Here is a 23,862-nt window from a genome sequence, read left to right as displayed (position 1 = left end):
GTTTTCCTCTAAGGCTATTCTTTAGTATATATACTAATCATGTGAAGATAATATCATGCCAAAAATTTCTCTCAGCTTGTGACTTGTCTTCGCAAGCCTCCTGTGTCTCTTTGATAAATAAAATAGCTCTCAAATCTAATGCCAAATTTTTGAATAGCCTCATTGTGGTTTTGTATCTTCAGAAATTCCCCATTATTTAGAAAGCACTATTCAATTTCTTACTTTTTCATCTCTTACACCTTCTTCAAATTTAAAAAATATTTTGACCTTCACATTTAAATTTTTAGCCCCTACGAAATTGTTTTCTTTATAGTGTAACTTTAGGAATGTAGTTTGGATCGTTCCTTTGTAGATAACAGATCATTCCGAGGACGCTTTCTGAATAGCAGCCCTCTGCTCTCGGTTCAATAATTCCATCTTTGTCATGACTTTATAAATTTACCATTCTGTTCCTGGGCTCTCTACTCCATGCCTTTATTCTGTTGTCTCTACACAAAAGATACCTATTACTACTATATTTTCACATTTGAAGGGCCCTGGCTAATTTCAAACTTTAGCAATTTCATGTAAATTTTAAGATCAACTTGTCAGCATTCTGACTGAAACTGCATTGTGGGTACAGGTCATTTTGGCAAAAATGACCTCTTTACTACGTTGAGTCTTCAAAGTCAGTGAAAAAGTGTGTCTCACAGTCACCTGTGTCTTTAGTAACTTTTAAAAAACATTAAAAAAAGTGTGTGTGTGTGTGTGTGTGTGTGTGTGTGTGTGTGTCTGTCTGTCTGTCTGTCTGTCTGTCTGCGCTCACCTACCAGCCATGGCATGTGAGTGTGGAGGTCAGAAGACAACTTTGGGGTTTTGATTTTCTTCTTCCACCTGTGGGTTCCAGGGATCGAACTTGGGTTGTTATGCCTGATGGCCAGTGCCTTTACCCGCTGAGCCATCTTGCTGGCCATGGAATGCCATTTTCTTAAATTAAAAGTCCTTATTTTTTTTCAGACACTATACCTGGGCTCATTTTCCCTCCTCCTTAGGACAGCAGTGTTTTGCTGAGGGTTGCTAGGAATGCCCAGGGCAGTTCTGTTGGTAAAGTCCATTTCTGCTGACCAGTTTATGGCGGCTCACGCTACTCTCTTCATTAAAATTCTCCTTTAGCTTGTGACATTTGGAAACTAAATCAAACTTCCCAGCGTGGTTCACACCCTCCCCAGTTTGCCTCACAGACGTTTCTAGCTAAACATCGTTCTTTTTCTTCATGATGGGCTTAGGTCGAAACAGTCTTATTTTTCAATTGTTTCTTCCTTGCTTAATGTTTTAAAGTAAATACTGTCATAGGTCAGATGGGTCTCCCTGAATTCTTATGTTAAACCCATAATTCATGAAAACTCAGGAAATAACAGTATTCAGAGACAACACCTTGTTAGAGGTAACTAAATCAAAACATAGCCATTGGCTAGGCCTTATCCCAACATGGCTTGAATATTTCCAGGGAGAGGAAATTGCTTCGGTGCCTGTGGAGGGAAGGTGTCACGAAGACACCGGGAAGCTGGGAGTCTGCAAGCCGAGAGAGGCAGGAAGCAGGTCCTTCTCTCAGGTCCTCAAAAGGAACCAGCCTCAGCCACACCTTGATCTCCAGCTTCTGCCTCCAAAACTGGGAGAGACCAGAGACCAGAGTTCTGCTGTTGAGGCCACTGTCTGTGGAATCTTACTACAGCAGCCACAATGTTAATGCCAACACTCGGGTTCTAGGAAGTGTTTCTGTGAGAAACCTCGTCAGCTCATACACGCCTTAAAACAAAGCAAAGCAACAACCAAACAGCTATTTTGCCCCAACATGCTAGAGGAAATGGAAGTGTTCCCTGTTTGCCTTCTGTCTCCTGCAAGCCCCCTTCTTGGCATCTGTGGCTGCTTTCCTCTGGTTCCGTTACTGAGTCTATTTCTCAGCCTCTGAGGCTGAGTCCTCTACATTCTAATCTTGATCCTCCAAGGAGACTCACAGAATGTTAGTGTAAGCAAGCACATCATCCCGATTCTCCACGCTCCCCCTCTGCAGACTGTGGTGCCGTCACCATCTTCTCCAGGCACAGACCTTTCTCTCCATCAGTATTCTTGGACGGCCCCCTTCTCACTCACTGGCATTTTCACCTCCTCCCTTCGGCAGAAACTCCAGGCGCCAAACTCGGCTGTGCCCTTTCCAATCCGTCTCTACAATACCCCTGGGGCTGGCTACAGAGCATTTTCTGAAATTGCCAGGGTCTTGGGTGGTCTATCACCTGGAACATGGGAGCCAGCTTCAGGGTCTTACATGCTCATCTGTCCTCCTTGCTCTCCTGGAAGTGAACACCAGGCCTATTTTGATTTGCTTCCTCTTGCTTTTGACTTTCTGCTCGCATCAATTTGATTTTTAAATAGGACAATATGGTTTTTTTTTTTCTCACCCAGTGTTTACAAATTCAACCCAAATGCTTAAGAGTGAGGGCCTGGTTGTCTGGTTAGCATAGGGGTTACCCACATGAAGTGCCAGAAGCAATGGCCAGCTGTGAGTGGGACCCTTGCTCCCCGAGGCTAGGGAAGCAGTGGACGGGCACAGGTTTCTTCTATATTTTGTTAGCACACACACATACTCTTTCAGAGTTCTTTTTTTGATGGTGAACAGGTTGAGAACATGCAAGAGGGGACTGGAGAAACTCTAAGATGACCACCATGACTATCACATCAAGCACTGACATTTCTGAGTACTATTATGGGGTGGGCTTTTTTAAAAAAAAGTTCTATGAAAAGGACACATGTGCTGCTTGGTGTCATGTGTCCAGCACCCCAACATTCTGCACTGGTAACAGGGAAGCAGAAAAATGCCCCCTCCCCCTGTTGCTTATTCCCAGGTCCTGGGACACCCAGGGTTCCTAGGGACTTTTGTCTGCAGTCAGCCAGGCAAATCCTTGGTCTTTATCTGAACCAGGACAGTAGTCACTTGGGGGTGTGATGTCACTAAATGTACCCTGTAGGACAGAGCCTCCAATAGAGCCCCACCCAGAGTCTCCAGTGCAGTGGACATCATCTCTTCTATCTGGAGCCAAATGACCAAACACTGACCCCACCCCAGAGACTCTGAGCATCCTCACTGGGTTTCTACACTGGGCGATATTTGCAATGTGCAGAGTGGAGAACCAAGTGATTTCAGACTGGAACAGCTGTAGACAGGGGTTTTCATGATCCCTGTCTACACAGGCAAAGACTACTTCCTACCTAGTCTCTCTCTCTTCCTCCCTACCTTTCACCTCCCTCCTAACCCCCTCCCATCCCAATGTTCTTATTTTGGTGACTTGTCTGTATTACTTGGGTTTTATTGTTAAAAACCACAGCAATATTTCCTAAATGAGCTTCATAGAAACAAGCCTGACAGGAAGAGGGGACTGTATCATATCATCTTTAACAGAGTTATATGTGTGTCTTCCATGCTTGTCTATGCATAGACCGGGAGGAGTCTATCTTTGTATTCCCACAGCACGTGGTCCAATGTCTGGGCAGAGTCTCTGCAGAAGGCATATTTAAACCAAGAGTGGAATACTGCAGTTAAATATGCAGAACAAGGAACTGGGATGTGTCGGTAGGATACAATGGTTAAGTCCAGGGCTTTGTGGTCAGTTGCATCTATCATGGTGGTCTCAGTGTTGGGGGGTGACATTTATTTTGACTCCCCGGGGTTGTTGGATGACATGTTGCACATGTTGTCTAGTACATGAGAAGTACTCAGTTCTATTTATTGCTTTTGGTCAGAAACCTTCTGGAACCTTCCTCTCACTGCTAATATCACCATATTGAGGGTCTGACTTCATGCAGCTGTCTACAGGAAATATTTCTGACTCAAGACATTTTCTCTGGGCTCTGGAAAGCTGTTTAAAACAGCTTTTTCTCATAATAGAGATGTGAATTCATTCCCACTGGATTGGTGGTCTTACCCTATGACCTCAGAAGCAGGCATGCTGTATTTCATAGGAAAGATCAAAACTGCAGAACCAGAAAATGTGATGGTGCCTTAGCAGTTCCCAGGGCTCCATGGTGACAGGGCTGTGCTGGGGGGAGGGGGTGTCTCACAGCAGCTTGCTTTCCCAGTGTCAGAAGGGACTTCTGGCTTGTCATCTCTCCGGAACACTGGTGAAGTGGTCTTGCCCCTTAAGTACCCTTCCAAGCAGGTGGCATCTAATTTTAGAACTAGATGTCCATGTGGCATAGGACCAGTAAGGGAAACACAGTGGGTCCTGTCAGTCATTGTGGAGGACATCTTTGTTCTCTTCTGCCTGGCATCCACCCTCCTCTTCCCTGTTCAGAAGCCTTATCCTCCCATAGCTACCCACTTTGCAGTTTGCTAAGGCAGCAACAGGAAAATAATGTATTAGGAGGAGACTGCAGCCCCCAGTCCCATTGGACTCATCTTTGGATTTCAAAATCTATCATCCTGCTTTAGAAACAAGCCAGCAAGGAATGAGCCAGGAGAAGGGGCTGGGACGGCATAAATACCAGCCTCAAATGTTGCCCAAGACAAGCTGGCCACTATTCTGTTTGCCCTTTGGGACCATTTGTCCCTCCCTCCTCAGAGGTACCTTCTTAGAGCCCAGGGGCCGGCTGTTTATTGTGTCCAATCCAGACTATTCTCTGGAAGGTAAAAAAGAGTAGGCATGCTTGCAGAAGCTTAAAGGGCTCTGAGAAGTGCCACACTGGAAAAGGAAAGAGGGTATTGATGGAAGGGACCACAGCTTAAGTCAGCAAGGGGTCCCCGGAGCCCTCCAACCTCAGGGGCCTCTTTGTGTTCAGAATGGCCTCAAATTGATTTCAGGGGAAAATATCTCAATGCTGCCTCTGGGACACCACTTCTCAAATGTGGCTTGGTAGCAACTTGGCAAAGGTGCCCTTCTTGTCCTCTATGAAGACGTGGCTGCTAACGGTTGGCTTTTGCTGAATGTGTGATGGGGGATGATACTATTCTGAAAGCACTCTGGGCACCTATGGACTCAGTTTTCATCTAATCCCTGGATGGAAGGACCTTTATTATTCTCATTTCACTTATGAAAGTTGAGACTTAGAGACAATCAGCCACTGCCTAAGATCATATGGGCCAAGTAGGACTGGAGGTGTAGCTCAGTGGTCCATCATGTCTTTACCATGCACAAGGCCTGGGTCCAGTGCTCAGCATCTCACCACTCCATCTCAAGTAAAACATCTGCTGATGCAGGGGGTGGGGGAGTCAAGTACAAGCCTGACTCTGAGTTGGCTCTTAACTAGCATATTGAATTGCTTTGGGGCAGCTGAAGCCTAGGCATTACCCCTGAGGGATTTAATAAAGCTATAATTGGGCCCTCAGACAGAGCAAGGAACTGTTTCTAATCATGGATCTGGCTCGTTTAACTACATAGAAGGATAATGGGGAGGCCAAGGAAGCCACACACTGTATATGACCTACCTGTATTTTTAAATTGTGAGTGAAGCTGAACTAAAAACCGGACTAAGTTGTCCGGTGGAGAAAATCCCAACACTGCATAGCATCCAGGCTGTGACATGGTTACTACTTATCAATTTTAGTCAGATCAACAGTGACAGAGAGCAGATTGATTAAAAATTGTGTAAAATTTGGTGAGGAATGGGGCATGAGGAAGTTCAAAGTTGCAGGCACTATGGGTGTTGTGAAAGCAGTTGTAAGTTTTAAAGAAATTAATGCCATTAAAGAGAATCCTTGCACTCTGCACTAGAGAATAAGAAAGGTGCCCCATGAGAGCAAAATTCCCACCCACTGAAAGCTCCACCTTGTGAAAATGCAGATTCATCCTAAAGGAGAGTGACTGAGCTGTGACTGCTATTGGGGGGTTCCCCTACTCTAAATCTACCACCCACGAATTTCAGTCACCAAGTTACTACAGATGTGGTAGGAGGAGGCCAGATGATAGCTCAAGCTGGCAGTAGTACTTGGTAGCTTCAACTTCTTGTGCTGATTTTTTTTAGGCATGCAAAATCCAGGAGTTACAGGGTTACAGGAGGCTTGAACCAATGATCCAAAAAAGAAAAGAAAAAGAAAAAAAAAAAGAACCACAAAAACCAACTGAGGCTAGGAACGTGTGACATCATTGAACTCTCTGAAAGGAGGCCCTGAGGGGCCATGTTTGAACCTGTTAAGGTGAAGGCCAAGTTGCAGTGTGGACCCCAGGATGGCAGAGAAGGCAGCATTATGGGGTATCTGCCAAGGACACTGAAGACATAGAGTAGAGCTGGCCCAAGAAAGAGTCTACTTACACTGCAGGCAGCGGAACTGGAGGGATTGCCCAAGTCCACTGGAGCTCAGATGGCATCACCATGAGCCCCAGATGTTAGACATGGAGCCGGAGGGGTTGTCATTTGCTTGGCCATGTTTCAGTCTGATGTGGGGCCAATCTTTCCTTGGTCTCCTCTCATTTACTTCCCTTGTGAATGGGAATGTTGATTAAAGGCTATTGTATACTGGACACATGAAACCTATTTTTAAATTTTATGGCATGGACTGACAAGAGTTTGTCTTGAATCTCAGAAGAGATGTTGGACTTTGAACTTCAGAACAGTGTTGGGAGTGTTAAAATTAAAACTGGGGACTATCAGAGTCTGACTAAATGTACTTTGCATTATGAGATGAATAAGAGATTTTGGTGGCCAGGGATGGGATATTATATTTTAAAGTGATGGGTCTGGGCATCATGTGGAGAAGGGGTATGGTGTTTAATCTTGTTGTGATGGTGAACCTTCATTGTCACCGTCACTGGCTTCAGGATCATCTAGGACACACATCTCCGGGTAAGTTTGTAAGGACAGTTCCAGAGGAGTTTAACTGAGCAGCGAAGACCGATGTGTGGGTGGCACAGTCCTTTGGGCTAGGGTTCCAGACAGAATGAAAAAGCACACAGCACTAGCACTCGTCTCTCTGATTCTTGACTGAATATGCAGTGTGACCAGCAGCTTCACATGCCTTGTCATGCTGGACCGTACCCCCTCAAACTGTGAGTTAGAACAACCCTTTCTTCTTCACACTGCTTTGCCAGCATTGTGTCACAGTGATGGGACAATTAACAACTCCTGCTTTGCCCTCGATGAATGCAGCCTGGTATAAGAAGAGGATTTTCTATACTTTTCCAGGAGATACGGATTTCTGGGTCCATCATCTTGGTGTCTGAGGATTCTTTGCCTCCAATACTTTATGGTTCTGTGGGGGAGGCTGCACTTGCTACAGGTCCATAGAAGAGTGGAAGGGAGCCTAGAGAGCCCAAAAAACAGCCACTAAGGTGGGAGGGCTCAGTATGTCTTAAGGACATGTTTCATGGAAAATATTAGTTTTCTCTCTAACTGAACTCTCACACCAGACCCTTTTTCCTTTGTTCTTATATGAGATGTGAGGGCTAACTTAGAAGGAAATGTATTCCCAAACAACAGATATGCTTTAAGTGAGTAAGAATTGCCTACAAAACCATGCATACACACATGCGCACACACACACAACCTATATACCGTGCAGGTGACTAGGCATCTTCATACCTGTCTACACAAGGAAAAGAAGCCCACACTTGTGTTTTTGTTCCTCTCACTAGCCACAGAGCTCAGAAGAATTCTAATTGGAAAGGAAAAATCATGAAACTTCCATTAGGATTCAAAATTATCCCCCATTATACAGGCTAAGAATTCAGGACATAGGGTTACATGGGTTAGAAGGACAGAGCTTCATCTGGTTCTATAGCCCTGGACCCCAGCTACCATGAATCTAGTACATCGTGGAACAGTTCTGTTTTTAAGCAAAAGAAATCGAGGGATGATAAAGACAGAAGGAAACATCCAGAGAATTAGGATTCCTCTCTCCTCTCCCCTCACTGCAGACTGTCTATCTCCTTTCCCAATTACCTTGAATGACTGGTGCTCACGCCTGACAACTCAATGTGAAAACAATGTGTTCTGCGGCTGTGACACTTGGTTCCCTTAGGCTCTCATATTTGATTTATTCATAATCTAATTTGGAAATGAAAAGCCCGAGTGGTCTGTGGAGACTACTCAGGCCCCGTGCTCTGAGTCTTAGTGCTGGCTCAGCTTTGTGGCTGAGAGACCAGGTAGAGTTGTACCTCAGGTTATGACTCCCTGGCGTCTGTATCTCCTGTCTGGTCTCTCAAAAGCAAAGGTCAAGTAAAGGACAGGCATTTCCTTGATCCTTACTTATATGTCCTTTGAAGCATCTTGTTCTTGTCAAGCTGTTCAGAGAGGCTGAAGAGACACACCCAATGGAAGACTCATCTCTGCAGTGACAGCGATGGTAGCAGACCCCAGGCCCTTGTCAGTATCCTTACTACACGTACATGTGTGATGGACTATCATTCTTCACAGACAATCTAGAATACTGTCATGGGCACTGACTCACATGGACCAGCATGTGGCTAAGGCAGTGACTAGTATTTCCTGATTCTGAGTATTTATTTAGCATACTTGTCCATTTTGTTTATTCATTTGTTTTAGAAGCATCACTATGATGATGATGATGATGATGATGATGTGTGTGTGTGTGTGCACATTGTGGAGGGCAGAGGCTAACTTTCAGGACTTGGTTCTCTCCTAGCTCTGTGGGATCTAGAGAACATCAGTCTTACTTGGCACCTGCTTTTACTCACTGAACTCTAGCACCAAACCCTTTTTTCTTTGTTCTTACATGAGGCATGCACGGTGCACATGCACACACATGCACACACACACCCATACACACACACACACACACAATCTATATACCCTGCAGGTGACTAGGCATCTTCATACCTGTCTACACAAGGAAAAGAAGCCCACACTTGTATTTTCGCTCCTCTCACTAGCCACAGAGCTCAGAAGAATTCTAATTGGCAAGGAAAGGTTAGTGTTGATATGTCTGATAAAGTGACCTTTAACCAGTGGGGTTTTTTTTTGTTGTTGTTTTTTCTTCTGATGGTGCACACAGAGACTTTCTAGAGGGCAGGTGGCATTTTTGGTTCTGTTATATGTGACATTTATGCCTTGAGCTTTTCTATTTGGCGGGTGCCAGGAAGCTGACAGAAAAGATCCTTAAACAAGTTATGAAAAACCACCTTCCTCTCTCTGCAGTAAGCCAGGAGGGAGTGTTGATTAGCTAAGGAGAGAACCAGGCTTCGGGGCTCCAGAGATGACAGAGAGGATGTACTTGCCAGCTTCATGGGGATTGAGGCATTCTGGGAGGATGAATGCCGAGCTATAAGTACAGGTGTGACGTACACTGAGAAGGTGGAGGTACCAATGCCTGTGGCATGGACTCTGACTTGGGCAGGAGTTTCAGAGGTGGCTTTCCTGAGGAAGAGCACAGAAGCTAAGTCTTGAGGATGGACCAGGAGGAAGCTAGGGGAGAATAGGGAAGGGCCTTCAGCAGGGAGAGGGGAGCTGGACAGGAGCAGCTCTGGATGGGACAGAAGCAGCTCTGGACGGGACAGAAGCTGGTACATTAAATAAACAGAAGATGTCACTGTGGTGTATGCAGGGAGGAAAGCCAGCTAGAAGGAGCTCAGGGGTAAGCTCAGGCTAAGGCTCTCTGAATATCATCCCAAGTATAGGGGTAAGCTCAGGCTAAGGCTCTCTGAATATCATCCCAAGTATAGGAGTAAGCTCAGGCTAAGGCTCTCTGAATATCATCCCAAGTATAGGGGTAAGCTCAGGCTAAGGCTCTCTGAATATCATCCCAAGTATAGGGGTAAGCTCAGACTAAGGCTCTCTGAATATCATCCCAAGTATAGGGGTAAGCTCAGGCTAAGGCTCTCTGAATATCATCCCAAGTATAGGGGTAAGCTCAGACTAAGGCTCTCTGAATATCATCCCAAGTATAGGGGTAAGCTCAGGCTAAGGCTCTCTGAATATCATCCCAAGTATAGGGGTAAGCTCAGACTAAGGCTCTCTGAATATCATCCCAAGTATAGGGGTAAGCTCAGGCTAAGGCTCACTGAATATCATCCCAAGTATAGGGGTAAGCTCAGGCTAAGGCTCTCTGAATATCATCCCAAGTAGAGGGGTAAGCTCAGGCTAAGGCCCTCTGAATATCATCCCAAGTATCGTATACTTGGTTCTGAAGGGCACAAGTGACTTGAGTCACTACAGACTTAAGCCGGGGGGACAGAGTCTCATCACCAGGACCCTGAACAGAGATGAGACTGTGGTGCACGTGTGGAAGCCGAGGGCCCAGTAAGGGCTGTCACAGCCACCCACGTCACAGGTGATGGGGAATAAAATAGAGCAGTGGGAACGAACAAGGGGTTTTTAGAAGGAAGCACAGGTGGGTTTGATGTAGTGGGTGGGGTTTGGACGAAGAAGAATTCTTCCTGGGGAATAGCGATGCCACGCACTGGGACAGGGAGCCCTGGAGGAGAGGGAGGGTCGGGGTGGACCAGAACTACCATGTAGCATGTTGGACATGAGCCACTTGGGAGGCAGCCAAAGGAAGACATCAAGAGTGCGCTGAACTTAGAACTGTAGCAAAGGGGACCAGAGCCAGCAGGAGAAGGGGACTGAAGGTATTGGGGGACCAATCACTGAGGGGGGCGGGGATCCTACTCCAGTGTAGTGATTATTGGCAGAGCTGAGAATGAAGGGTGGAGGGATAGGAAGAACAGCAGGGGCATATAGAATCTGTAAGTGAAGAAAAGAATGACCAGTGGCGCACTCCTTTAATCCCAGCACTTGGGGGAGGCAGAGCCAGGTGGATCTCTGTGAGTTCAAGGCCAGCCTGGTCTACAAGGTGAGATCCAGGACAGGCTCCAAAGCTACACAGAGAAACTCTGTCTCAAAAAATAAACAAACAAACATAAAACATGAAAAAAGAAAAAAGAAGCCGGGCGGTGGTGGCGCACGCCTTTAATCCCAGCACTCGGGAGGCAGAGCCAGGCGGATCTCTGTGAGTTCGAGGCCAGCCTGGGCTACCAAGTGAGTTCCAGGAAAGGCGCAAAGCTACACAGAGAAACCCTGTCTCGAAAAACCAAAAAAAAAAAAAAAAAAAAAAAAAAGAAAAAAGAAAAAAGAAAAGAATGACCAACCACTGTTTGAATTCCCCATGGAGCACCGGGCTGTTACACACAACCGCCAGTTCACCTCTGCAGATGCATCCTCCGTTGCTTCTTCTCCCCAGGGAAAGCCAAGCTCTCACCATGCTGCTGCCCCACTTTCTGACTCCTCCCCAAATCCATTCTCTCACCAGGCCAGTTTTGTTTAAAGATCCACCCTGTTCTCAGCTTCCTCAGCCTCCGTGGTCTACAAGTCACTACCCTTGCTGTGAGGTGTGTGGCCACGACAGTGACAAGCATATCACCCTCCTGGTTTGGGGAGGGAACAGGAAATGTGGCTCAATTAGCCTGATCAGAATGACTCTTCCCGAGGCATTCAGAGTCTGGAATGCTGGTAGCCACTCAGAGACTGGGAAAACACTGAGCTACGAATGAGGTCAACAGGTGACGACCAGCAGAGTGAAGGGACAGAGGACTCATCTGTGATGATGGCATTATATGAATTTGCCTCAAGCCAGGCTAGGGCTAGACTGATCCTGGCTCTGCCTTTTGAGTTCTGTTCAAGGTGCAGGTTTCTGTGACTTGCAAGTCCAGTGACTCAGAGTGCTCTCCTGCTTCTGCTCTGGGACATGTGAATGTGACATCTCAGGGCATGGTTACCTCCTTCCTCAGAACATGTCACTGCAGTGTGTCCTCCATGGTTTCCACATCAGCTTCCCCCACTAGCCCCATGTTCAAGCCCTTGATGTGACAGTTGAGTTATTTATCAACTCTCGCCCAAATGACTCTTTGAATGAACAAATGAATTATAAACAAATAACCAATATCAAGAGACAAGAAGATACCGAAGAGAGAAAGAAAATGGTTAAATATATGCTTGAACCAATGAAAAATTGAATGTATCATATTCAGCACTGGCCAAGTACATTTTTAAAATGTCATTATTTTAATTATGGAAATGGCCTCTCAAAAAGTAAAAAATAAATAAAGCGTGCCCTTGCTCCCAGATGGAATAAGCTCATTTAGCTGTGTTACATCAGAATAATTTCACAAAATCTGGTATTCAAAGTGTATTAGGTCAGGTTGGCTGATTTTTCCATAATTATTTTAAATGTTCATCTACAGAATTTTATTCCAAACCCAAACAGCCCCATGGCATTTAATGAGCAGGCTCCAAGGCTCAGGCCCAGGACTGGCTGCCAGCTTCAATGAGACACTGGGCCATTGCTAGATGTCTACGGAAGACATCCAGAGCAAGCCTTCGTTACCATGGTAACGTGCACAGGCAAGAAAAGGGCCGTTGTCATATATGAAATGAGGATTATGTACTGGAAGCCCTGACGAGCCACTAAGGACATAATAAGAGGTCTCCTCATTTGGAGTGGCTGCACACCCTCCAGAGCTGAACCCTGAGCTGTCAAAACATGCAGGAAGGAAGTATACATTACTCCATCAGTCCTGGCCATAGCCTAAGAAAAAAATGAGGTCCTCACCATCTCCCACTATTTTCTAACTCTGTGCATGTCTAGACATATAACACATATGGACCAGAACAGAAACCCATCCAAATATTCAGAACAAGCAATATAAAGCTCAATAGGGGCACACACTCAACGTAGAGTCCACACTTTGGGTTTGGAATACTTATTGGGAAAACTCTAAAGGCCAATGAGATGGTTCATCAGGTTAAGGCACCTGCTGCTGAGCCCGATGACCTGAATTTGATCCTGGGGCTCACACAGAAGGAGAGCTCCAATCCCTGTAAGTGTACCCTGATCTCCACGTGCATGCCATGGCATGCACCCCACCCTAAAGTAAATAAAATGAAAACAAAACTCTAGGGGCAGCGGGGCAAAGCTTGGTCAGTAAAGTGTTTGCCACACAAGTGTGAAGACCTGAGTTTGATCACCAGAACCCATATAGAAAGCCTGATATGGTAGCATGTGCTTGTTATCTTAGCATACAGAAGGATAAGAGGCTCACTGGCCAGTCAGACTAGCTCCAGTGCGAGACTCTGCCTCCAAAAAAAAAAAAAAAAAAAAAAAAAAAAAAAAAAAAAAAAAAAAAGACACCTGCAGAACAATGAAATTAGGCTCATAGCTCTCATTCATCCTGTACAAAAATCAATTCAAGAGCCGGGCGGTGGTGGTGCACGCCTTTAATCCCAGCACTCAGGAGGCAGAGGCAGGCAGACCTCTGTGAGTTCAAGGCCAGCCTGGGCTACAGAGTGAGTTCCAGGAAAGGCTCAAAGCTACACAGAGAAACCCTGTCTCAAAAAACAAACAAACAAACAAACAAACAAACAAAAAATCAATTCAAGCTGGATCAGATGTTAATTTAAAACCTGAAGCATAGAAACTCTAGAAGGAGAACACATCAGGACACAGTTCTAGGCAACAGATCTTGGAACTGAAGCCGAATAGCACAGGAAACCACTCCAAGCATTGACAAAGAGACTGACACCAATGGAATAAAAAAGCTTCTGTATAGCAACATGTCTGCCTCCCCCCCGCTCGCCCTGCACACCCCCCCCCCGCCCCCGTCTCTCTCCCCCCACAACACAACAGCCAACCAAACCTTCACAGATGAAGTGGACAGAACTGGAGACACTCTGTGCCAGCCATGCCTCAGACAAGGATTAGTATCTATCTAGAATATATAAAGAACTGAAAAAGTTAAACACCAGAGAAGCGGAGTTGCCAAACAATAAACGGGACAATGACCTGAAGAGGACAATGTTCAAAAGAAGAAATACAAACAGCCAATCGGTGTTTGAAATAGTGTCCACAACTTTTCTCCACTAGGGAAATACAAACTAACACTACTCTGACAGGACCGGAGAGATGTCCCAGCAGCCGAGAGCCTAGTGAGGGACGAGTGAGGATGGAATAAAAGAGGTTTTAAGGGAGGGAGATGGTGAATACAAATAGTGCAAAGTAAAGAGGGCACAGTAGGAAAGGAAGGCCGGGAGATGGGGGACGGTGAGGAGGAGGAACCGACCAAAATGAAGTATGTATCAAAATGCCATACGGAAACCTACTGGAAGCTAGTTCTTTTGAATATAAAATGTCATGTAAGCACATATTTTCCCATGTTTATTCATTGCCAATACTTTATTGACATTATAATTATTTCTCCCTTTCCTTATAAGCTAACTTTAAAACTTACAAATTAATTTTAAAAACCATGGTGGATGGTGCCTGAGGAACAAGATCCAAGGTAGTCCTCTGGCTTCCACATGCATGTGCATATATGTGCATACATGTGCATGCACACCTGTACACACACATGGAGCTGCAGACACATGGACATGCACACACACACACACACACACACACACACACACACATACACACGAAACTCTGTAGCCAATGAAACAGAAACAAAAATAAGTGGGGCAGCATCAAACTCCAAAGGCTTTGCACAGCAAAGGGAAAGATCAACAGAGCGAAGAGGCCATCCATGGAGTGAGTGAAGCTCACCAGCTATACTACTGAGAAGGGCTAATTTCCAAAACCAGTGAGCAACTCCTACTATTCAATAGCCAAACCAAATCCCCAAAGCCCCAAACTAATGGGCCCATTTAAAACTGGGTTAAGGGTTTGAACAGACATCTCTCCAAAGACGTACACATCGGGAGCAGTTACAGCCAACCCTTCAGCATCAGCCATCATCACAGAAATGCAAATCACAGCCCGGGTGGGCGATCCCCTCACAGCTGTTAGAGAAGTGTTAGTGTGGTGAGCAGAGCACACTGTTGCCAGGAGGCACATGGTGCAGTTGCCATGGAACTGAGTACAGAGGCTTCTCAAATGAAAAGAGACCCGGGGAAGCAGCTCCGTGCTAAAGCCCTTGTCTAGCACACCTGGAACTCTGGGTCCCACCCCCAGCATTAAAAATATGTAAATAAAACCACCATCTGATCCAGCGGTCTCAGGCTTGGGTGTTTATCCAACAGGATTAAAATCAGGATCTGAGGTCTGTTCCTTGCAGCATTATCCCCAGAGATAAGCCTTTCAAACAACCCAAACGCCAACACAATGTGTAAATAGGATGGAGCGTTTACATACAACAGAAAGGAATATCACTGAGCTTTTACAGATGGAAATTCTGCAGCATGTGTAAAACATGAGGACATGATGCTTATCACTCAGCCACAACCCTGAGTCAACTTGTAACTTCCTTTAGGAGCCTCTATACTGTTTCCCACAGGGATGACATCATCATCTCTTCCTGGTGTCCAGAGTTCCAGTTTCTCCAGACCTTATCAACAGTGTTGTTGTTTCTTTTAAAATAGCCATTCTATGATTCGTCTAAAATAATCAGATTCATAAATCAAAGAATGGAATGGTGATTGCCTAAGTTTGGGGAAGAGGAGGATGGGTACCAACAGGCATAAGGCTTTCGTTAGGTAAGAAATGGTCAAGTTCTGAAGTCGGCTATAGAGCATCACACCTGGTGTCACTGTGCACTTGACATTTGTTAAGAGGGTAGATCTCACGTGACATGTTCTTAGCATGTGAAGAAATCAGTTAAAAACTCTGCAACGACTTTTTACTGACAGACTTCCAGTGCACTCACTAGCCACTAGATTTCAACAGAAAGTAAACTTTTTTTTTTTTTTCGGTTTTTCGAGACAGGGTTTCTCTGTGTAGCTTTGCTCCTTTCCTGGATCTCACTCTGTAGACCAGGCTGGCCTCGAACTCAAAGAGATCTGTCTGACTCTGCCTCCTGAAAGCTGGGATTAAAGGCATGCATCACCACCGCCCCGCAAAAGTAAACTTTTGAATATTCCTTCTTAACTTTGGCGGTGACAGGGTTTTCTAAAACATGTTTGCTTTCCTGTTCGGAAATTTGAGTTGAGCCCTAACTTTAGGTTCCACTATTTCCGTCAGCAATGACTTATCAGACTGAAGGTACTCACGAAAGGCCAGCGCAAAGAATGCAGTTAACCCAGAGGAAAGCTATACAGAGACTGTGTGAGCAGCTGGGGCCTGTGGGCTTCCTGGGAGGGGCGTACCTTATCTGATTTTCATCTTCGTCCACCAGGAAGAACCAATGGAATTTGACAACCAAGGGGCTGCAGTTGGTGATGTTGATGTAGCGAATGACCTCGGTATCATTCAGGATGCAGCCGAAATCCACCTCCATCATCTCGAAGCTGAGGTTGGGGTAATGCACTTCTCCACGCAAGCTCAGGTTGTCCACCTGAGGGTGCTCTATATACTTAATGGACAGCATCTCCTCTGCCACCCAGTTGTTCAGGTCATTTCTGTAGGAGGGGTCAAACTTGACCAGCAGGCTTTTCTCCTCATTGACTTCCAGTTTTATAGGCTATGAACAAGATAACACGAAGTTACCAACTCCTATACTTTGAAAGTACGCAGGACAGTCAAAATCCTGTACATCCACAATTTTATACACACACACATACATTCATGCATATTTCTATAAACACATGCCTATGAATAATTAGCAGCTATTGGTTGGGTTTAAAAATTATTTTGTCTCTCCGGGTAATGCCTGGGGGGCACTCACCAACCTAAGACAGAGCACCTGTGTGGCCTGGGCAGGCGTCTCCATGACGGGTAAGGTGACCTGCTGATGTCCCATGCAACCCAAGTCAGAAGCTCATTTTTTAATAAAAGGGGGACCTGCAGGGCCCTGGCCCCCGTTTTGGGTAACTGTTGCCTTGCTTGTGGACCTTGACCTTGATATCCTCCCTATGCTAATTCCCTGCCAGGTTCCACCCTCCTGAATGCTTAAGGGAAGTTCCTTGTCTGTGTATCCTGAATAATGGGCGTTAACAGCTTAGATGCAAGATTGTAAAACATCAGTAGCGAACTTCTGCTCTCTAGGGTCCTCCCATTATGCTGTAAGCCTGTATTTAAGACCTCCTCCCCACTTCAAGAAATGACATTCGGCATTTAAAATTTAAATATATATATATATATATATATATATATATATATATATATATATATACATATATATAATTGAATGAATACTGAGAATGTAATCTATGAATACCACAAATGTGATTAATATCATGAGTGTAATTAATGAATATCATGAGTGTAATTTAAAAATAATAAATAAATAAATAAATAAAAATGGTAAAAAAAATATTTTGTCTCTCAAACTCATGCTGAAATTGGATTGTCAGTGGGGACAGAGTCTAGGAGTGAGTTCTTTTCCGAGGAGACCTGGCTGGTTGAAATGCGAGTGGGTTGTTCCAAAGCACCGCTGACCCCCATGATGTTCTTCCCCACATACCCTCTTCCTTTTCTGCTCTCATCACTTGAAGTGCACAAGGCCCTCCCTTGACACCATGCTTTTGACCTGCACAACTGGGGGCCAAATAAACCTCATAAAGTGTTCAGCCCAGATATACCGTTGGTCCATCAGCGCACAGACCAAGATAGCTATAAATGTGTGTGTGTGTGTGTGTGTGTGTGTGTGTGTGTGTGTGTGTGTGTGTGTGATATTTGAAGGAAAAGATTCTGCTAAGAACTTTAGGGTTGTAAGAATTGACAAACTGCACAAAGTCAAACCTGCAGTGAGTACTCATCATTATATAGTCTTAAAAATTTAAACTTATTTTATTTATGTGTTTGTGTGCCCGCTTGTCTGTGTGTGCACCACATGTGTGCAGGTACCCAGAGAATCCAGAAGTCGAGTTAGAACCACTGGAAGTAGAGGTACAAGTGGTTGTGAGCCATTCGGGTACTGGGAACCAAACCCAGGCCCTCTGAAAGATTGGCAAGTGCTCTTAACCACCGGGCCATCTTCTCAACCCCTTATTAAATCTCAAATAAAAATAAACTAGTTTGGAAAATATTCTTGCTGGACAAATGGGAAAGTTCTTTCCTTAAGATAAATTTCAAGCTGTCTGAAGCATGGAGGAATGGGCTTTGTACAGAGTGGGCCAGAAAGGATCAGATTTAATTTGAAAGTCTTCCATTGTTGCCTACAACACTAAACATTAAGGACTGTGTTATCTACTCCCCAGTGTTTTCTGTTCAACATGAAAGGACACCAAGTAGGGTTTGTCTGTTACGTTTTCTTCACTTTTTTCTGATTTCCAGTCTCCATGGGTCCCGTGGTGTTCTGTCTGTCTGCCTGTAGTAAAGCTACCTCATGGTTTGCAATGGCAGGGGCATGAGTCAGGGGTAAGGATTTACAGTGGCTTTCACTGCTCCACAGGGCTTACACGGTCCATTTGCCTAGGACCTATTTAACTGTGCACTTCAGTTGATAGAGCCGGTCAGCTGGTGTGTGTGTGTGTGTGTGTGTGTGTGTGTGTGTGTGTGTGTGTGTGTGTGTGTGTGTAAGAGAGAGAGAGAGACAGAGAGACAGAGAGAGGAGGGGGAGGGAGAGAGCACAAGTACTCCGATCTGTCTAATCCCATCTCAAAGGCCTACTGGATACCTATTGCCTCTGGCACGCATGAACCCTGGTACAATTTAGACAGAGACATTTCCATGTATCTCCGAATATCTATCTTTGAAGATTGACTTAACTTTTTTGTTTTATTTTGTTTTTTCAAGACAAGGTTTCTCTGTGTAACAGCCCTGGCTGTCCTGGAACTCTAATTGTACACTGGGCTGGCCTCAAACTCACAGAGATCCACCTGCCTCTCCCTCGGGAATGCTGGGATCGAAGGTGTGTGCCACCACTGCCTGGTACTTAAAATTGTTTTGAGAGGCAAGATTTTGTAGAAATTAGGCAATCTACAAAAATCTAAAAACTTTAGAGATCCTTCACCACGCTATTGCTTGGAGTTAATATTTTTGGTAGATGTTAGTTATAGGCATGATGGGTGAAGGGTTGGACTTTATAAAACAGGATTTCGTTATATTATTTTATTTACAATATATGGTGAACTTTAAAAAACCTGAAGACAGAGGTCTGGAGAGATGGCTGTGGTTAAGAGCATGCACTGCTCTTGCAGAGGACTCAGTTTCAGGCACCCATACTGAGTGCTCACAACTGCCTGTAATTCCAGCTCAGGGCATCTGACGCCGCCCTCTCTGGGACTCGCCACCAGCACCCATGCGCATACCCGCACACACATACATATGATTAAAAAGAAGAAAAACAAATCTTAAACCAGAAGACATTTTTTTCCCCTATAAGGGATTTTAATCACAAGTTGGAAGACTCCCGAGTCAGTGTGCTTGTATTTGGAGCTGGGTTCTCCCAGTTCCCAGCTGTAGGATCCTGGAAAACGTGTAGAAGCTTAGTTTCCATGTCTGTAATATGGGGGTGATGACAGTACCTCCCACTCTCCCTGTTTTGAAGAGGATAGAATGAATTAATATAGGTGAGGTGTTTCAGGATATAATGTGTGGTATATATAAGTATTACGATGACCTCTTTTCAAAAAAGAGAATGACGGCTAAATGCTAAGCAGTTTTTTATTGCTATCTGGCTATGAAAAGGGTTGGCCCTCATCAAGGAAACTTCTCTATGCAATAGATGTAGACCAGTACAGAAAACCACAACCAATCGATATGCAGAGTTGTGGAGCCCAGCCCCAATGGATACACATCTGCAATACTCCTGCGCCCAAGGCTTAGGGAACATTGTAAAGGGAAAGTGGTGGAGGAAAGATTTCAAAAGCCAGAGAATCATGGAGTTTGCCATGAGATTGTGTCTCCTAGTAATTTCAGAAGCTACACCCATAAATTCTCACCAACATGACTGCCCAAACATGAGCATTCTGGGTCAGCATTACAGTGGTTTTTGGTCCCCAAGTGCCTGCCTCCTTTGATTCTTTGGATGAATCTCGCCTACTGTCAATTCTTTTAAACAAGGGGGGGGGGGGTGAATGGCTAATCATTCCTTGTGTCCAGAGAGAATCTTTCTTTTATCTTTTTTTTTCTCAAAGGATATCATGGCTGGCTCTAAAATCCTTGCATCACAATTTCTATTAAAACTCTAGTAACTTTCTTGGTAACTTTAAGTTATTGTGGAGAAGTTTGAGGTCAGTATAAAAAAAGCTTTTAACAGCTTTCTTCTTTTTCTGCTTAGATGTTATAGCTTCTGGGTTATCAAGGAGTCTTGTGACTTTACTAAGATGTCTCATTGTTGAATGAATAGCCTATACCATTTTGTTTCAGGACAAGTAGGGACCTTATTCTAAAAGTGATTTCACTTATATTGGATAGATCAGTGAAAATCAGCTCAGCCTTCTACTCATCTTCACATGTCTACCCCAGTTCCCCTCACACGAGGTAACTAGCTTTACAAGTGTCTTGTCTATCTTTGTAGACATTCTACAGACATAGAATCACATTTGTGCGTGTTTACTTTTTATGTCTGATGGCACATCATTCTTACTCATCTGCATTTCACTTTTCTTGATATTAGACCATCCAATATCTGCCTTTTGAAAATATTTTATTTTTAATTATGTGTCTGTGTGCATCTATGTGGGGATATGTGTATATGAGAAAAGGTAACGTTAGGTGCTGCATCTCTCAGAACTGGAGCTACAGGCAGTTCTAAGCTACCTGATGTGAGTGTTGGGAAGTGAACCTCAGCCCTCTGGAAGTATAGCAGGTGCTCTTAACTGCTGAGCTATTCTCTAGTCCCTGCCTCCTCTAAAAAAAAGAAGCTTCATTTTATATCATTTTATAATCCTGCTATCATTTACTCAATCAACCCCTCAAGGTTATTGACCCCTAAATGTTTGCCCTCAAAAGCAGTGGTCAGATGAATACTCTGGTCCCTTGCATGTGTGCCATCTTGTATCTTGGGTCTGTAGAAATCCCTAAGCATGGAATTACTACATCAAAGGGCATCTTGAGATTGGCATATTGCCTTCCACTGCACACTGCCCAACATCACCACACGGGGAGAGTGTGTCCCTGCCTAAGCTAAGTGCTTTCCACCTTTTGCTCTTTGCTAACCTGACAGGTTTATTGTATGGCTCTGTATGCCTCTGTTCACTTCAATATGAGCAAAGCAGAACCTGCTTTTGTGTGTTCGAGAGTCATTTTGGTTTCCTTCTGTGAACTCAACTCTCTTCTTCTGACTTTCTGTTGGGCTGTAGTTCTTTTTCTTGTTGATTCATGGAAGTTCTCTATTTTTAATAAATTTGAATTTTTTATTAAGGCTATATGAATAAGTAATATAAAAACTGAAAATGTGCTACTAGGAACAGGAGCTCTTGACCCATTCTGCTCTCCCCACCACTAACAGGCCATCATTTTAAAATCTTTTTAAAAATAGTTATTCATTTATTTGTGTGTTTGTGTGTGTATGCATGTGTGTGTGTCTGCCGAGTTTCTGAGTACCACATGTGTATGGGAACCCACAAAGGCCAGATGATGATATCAGGTCCCCTGGAACTGGACTTATATAGGTTATGAGCCACCATATTAATGCTGGGAACTGGATATAGGTCCTCTGCAAGAGTAGTCAGTGATCTTAACCATGGAACTACCTCTTCAGCCTTCCATTTCTTAATTCTTGTCATGGAGTTGGTACATGGTACAGTTTTCTTGGGCCAAGAGGGGATGAATAGGCAATGCTTACAGCTGGGTACCAAAATGAGGAAGAAGGCGAGGGGCCAATCCGGGACAACAGCACGGATACCACCTGAAGCATGAGACTTTCCCCCAATATTTTGACCCATGTTTCTAGAGAAGAGTACTGTTTTTGTTTTGTCCATATTTTCGCGGTGGAGTCTGGTTCATACAGCCCCTCCATCTTCAGCATTCTCCCATATGTATTGTCTCTCATCTCAGAGACACTCTAAAGCCCACTGGGCACAACAGCTTCATTCTTCACAACTCTATTGCAACACTTTCTGGGGTGCAGATTTAAACAGCATCTCCCTCCTCCAACCCACTACAAAAGCGTCATTCTGTCTACCTAAGTTAGCTTCACATCTCATTCTTTAGTTCCATCTATCCTCTACCCACTTTTTAGTGTGATGGGCTCTTCATCTTTTGGGGCAGGGAGGGGGTTTCTGCTTTTATCCCATTACAAGTGCAGGAAGAACGACGGTGGACCAAGACTTTCGAGGACGACTGGTACTCACGTCTGCATCTCCACAGCCTCCCATCTATTTGTCTCCTGTGCTCTGTGATGTCACCTGCCGTCTCCTGGAGGACTCAGGCCTCATCCTTGAGGTTTCTTCAGAGCCAGGTCACATCAGCTGCACTTTCTCTGAGGCTGTCGAGAGCTACAGGCCTGGCCTGTTGGCCTTCCTTGACTAAGTCCCACTTGGGACTTGTCTCTTCTTTATTTTCCTATGTTGAGAAATCTTAGCTGGTCTTCCCTCTCTTGTGGTCGAAAGAGACCAGATGGGTACTGTCTGGTACACCCTCTTCTCAAGCATTCTGTCCCCACCCACTTCAAAGGTGCCATCTTGCTGAATGTGGCTCACAGCAAATCTCCTTAAGCCACAGGCCCTCTCATGAGATCTGGCAATTATTCTCTGCCCTCACTGATGTCTCTCTAGAAGGGAAGGCTCAGCTTTTCAGATGGAGCATGAGCCTGATTTTCCCTCCAGGCCTCCTCTTCTACGGCTCTGCACTGTCACCTACCCATGGCCCTCAATTCTACTGTAACTCTCATGCCCAGTGAAGATCAGACAGACCCCGCAAGGGGCTGTTTAGAGAATGCTGCTTCCGGCCTCACACTGGCAGCTGGGGCAGCCTTGCAGCCTTTTCTCTCTGCTTTGATCAGGTTTCTCAGTACTCAGAGATGGGCCTATTCACCGGGAGACTAGACTTGACCAGTTCCTTGAGGTAGGGTCTTTGGTTAGATGTCATTAGTAGGAAGTCATTGCCTTGTGTAGATTCACTTCATTATGAAGGGCAGGAGCGAGTAGGTTATCCTGCTGGGCTGGAAGGTCTTAAGCCATGCATGAGTCTTCCCACGGACTGAGAGCTGAATTAAGTTAGTGCTTATTTGCAGTTTTCTGTATTGGTTTTCCTATTGGTTTCCTGGGTCATTTTGTATTTTTTTCTGGACTGAAATTAGGCAGTTCTCTTCCTTTTCACACACACACACACACACACACACACACACACACACACACACACACACACACACGTTCCCTGCTAAGTTACCTTAGGAGTTGCAGGCAGCAGGGATTTATCATTCTCACACATGAAGAAGGGTCCAGTTGTTGTAAGCAGCATGTTCACAGGCAGGGTGGTGATGTTCTTTATAGTCAAGGACTGGTAATCAGGTTCCAGGATGGTATTGGGCTTCTGCACAAGAGGAAATGGAAAAAGAAGAGACAAAGGCAAGCCACAGTAAGTCCAGTGAGCCCTGAGTTACAAGTCTCATTAGTTCTGAACAAAAACCTTAGTACCCCTCCCTTCACAGAGACATTTATTTCCCCTGGTAGAGGTTTACAGAAATGAGGTGGAATGAAGTGTGTTAGGATTCTGAAACATGAACTTACATAACCCAGAAAACAGAGAGTAGATTTCTCAGAGAGGCCCTGAGTGCTTAGTTTAAAACAAAACAAAACAAAACAAACTACTAGAGCAAACTGTCACTGCCACACTGCACACACTGTACATACTACACACTGCCACACTTCACACACTGCCACACTGCATACACTGCACATACTACACACACCGCCACACTGCACACATTGCCCATACTACACACTGCCCATACTACACACTGCCCATGCTACACACTGCCACACTGCACACACTGCCACACTGCCACATTGCACATACTGCCACACTGCACACACTGCCACATTGCACATACTGCCACACTACATACACTGCACATACTACACACACTGCCACACTGCACACACTGCCACACTATATATACTGCA

At 44.8% G+C, this 23,862-nt stretch overlaps 1 protein-coding gene across 3 annotated transcripts in view; it reads right to left on the bottom strand.

Annotated features, from left to right (window-relative positions):
* Hydin (HYDIN axonemal central pair apparatus protein) overlaps positions 1-23,862 on the bottom strand; it is a 358,418-nt gene that overhangs the window by 147,985 nt on the left and 186,571 nt on the right. For all 3 annotated transcript variants that reach the window (XM_042277692.2, XM_015992939.3, XM_076571514.1), the window contains exons 22-23: positions 23,126-23,269; positions 16,057-16,370 (exon numbers count right to left, since the gene is read on the bottom strand). In XM_042277692.2, coding sequence (XP_042133626.1) covers positions 16,057-16,370; positions 23,126-23,269 — 458 coding nt within the window. The remainder of the gene's footprint in view (positions 1-16,056; positions 16,371-23,125; positions 23,270-23,862) is intronic.

Source organism: Peromyscus maniculatus, chromosome 5 (genome assembly GCF_049852395.1).
Source record: "Peromyscus maniculatus bairdii isolate BWxNUB_F1_BW_parent chromosome 5, HU_Pman_BW_mat_3.1, whole genome shotgun sequence".
Taxonomy (NCBI): domain Eukaryota; kingdom Metazoa; phylum Chordata; class Mammalia; order Rodentia; family Cricetidae; genus Peromyscus; species Peromyscus maniculatus.
Note: the sequence above shows the minus strand (reverse complement) of the source record. Positions and strands in the feature narration are given on the sequence as shown.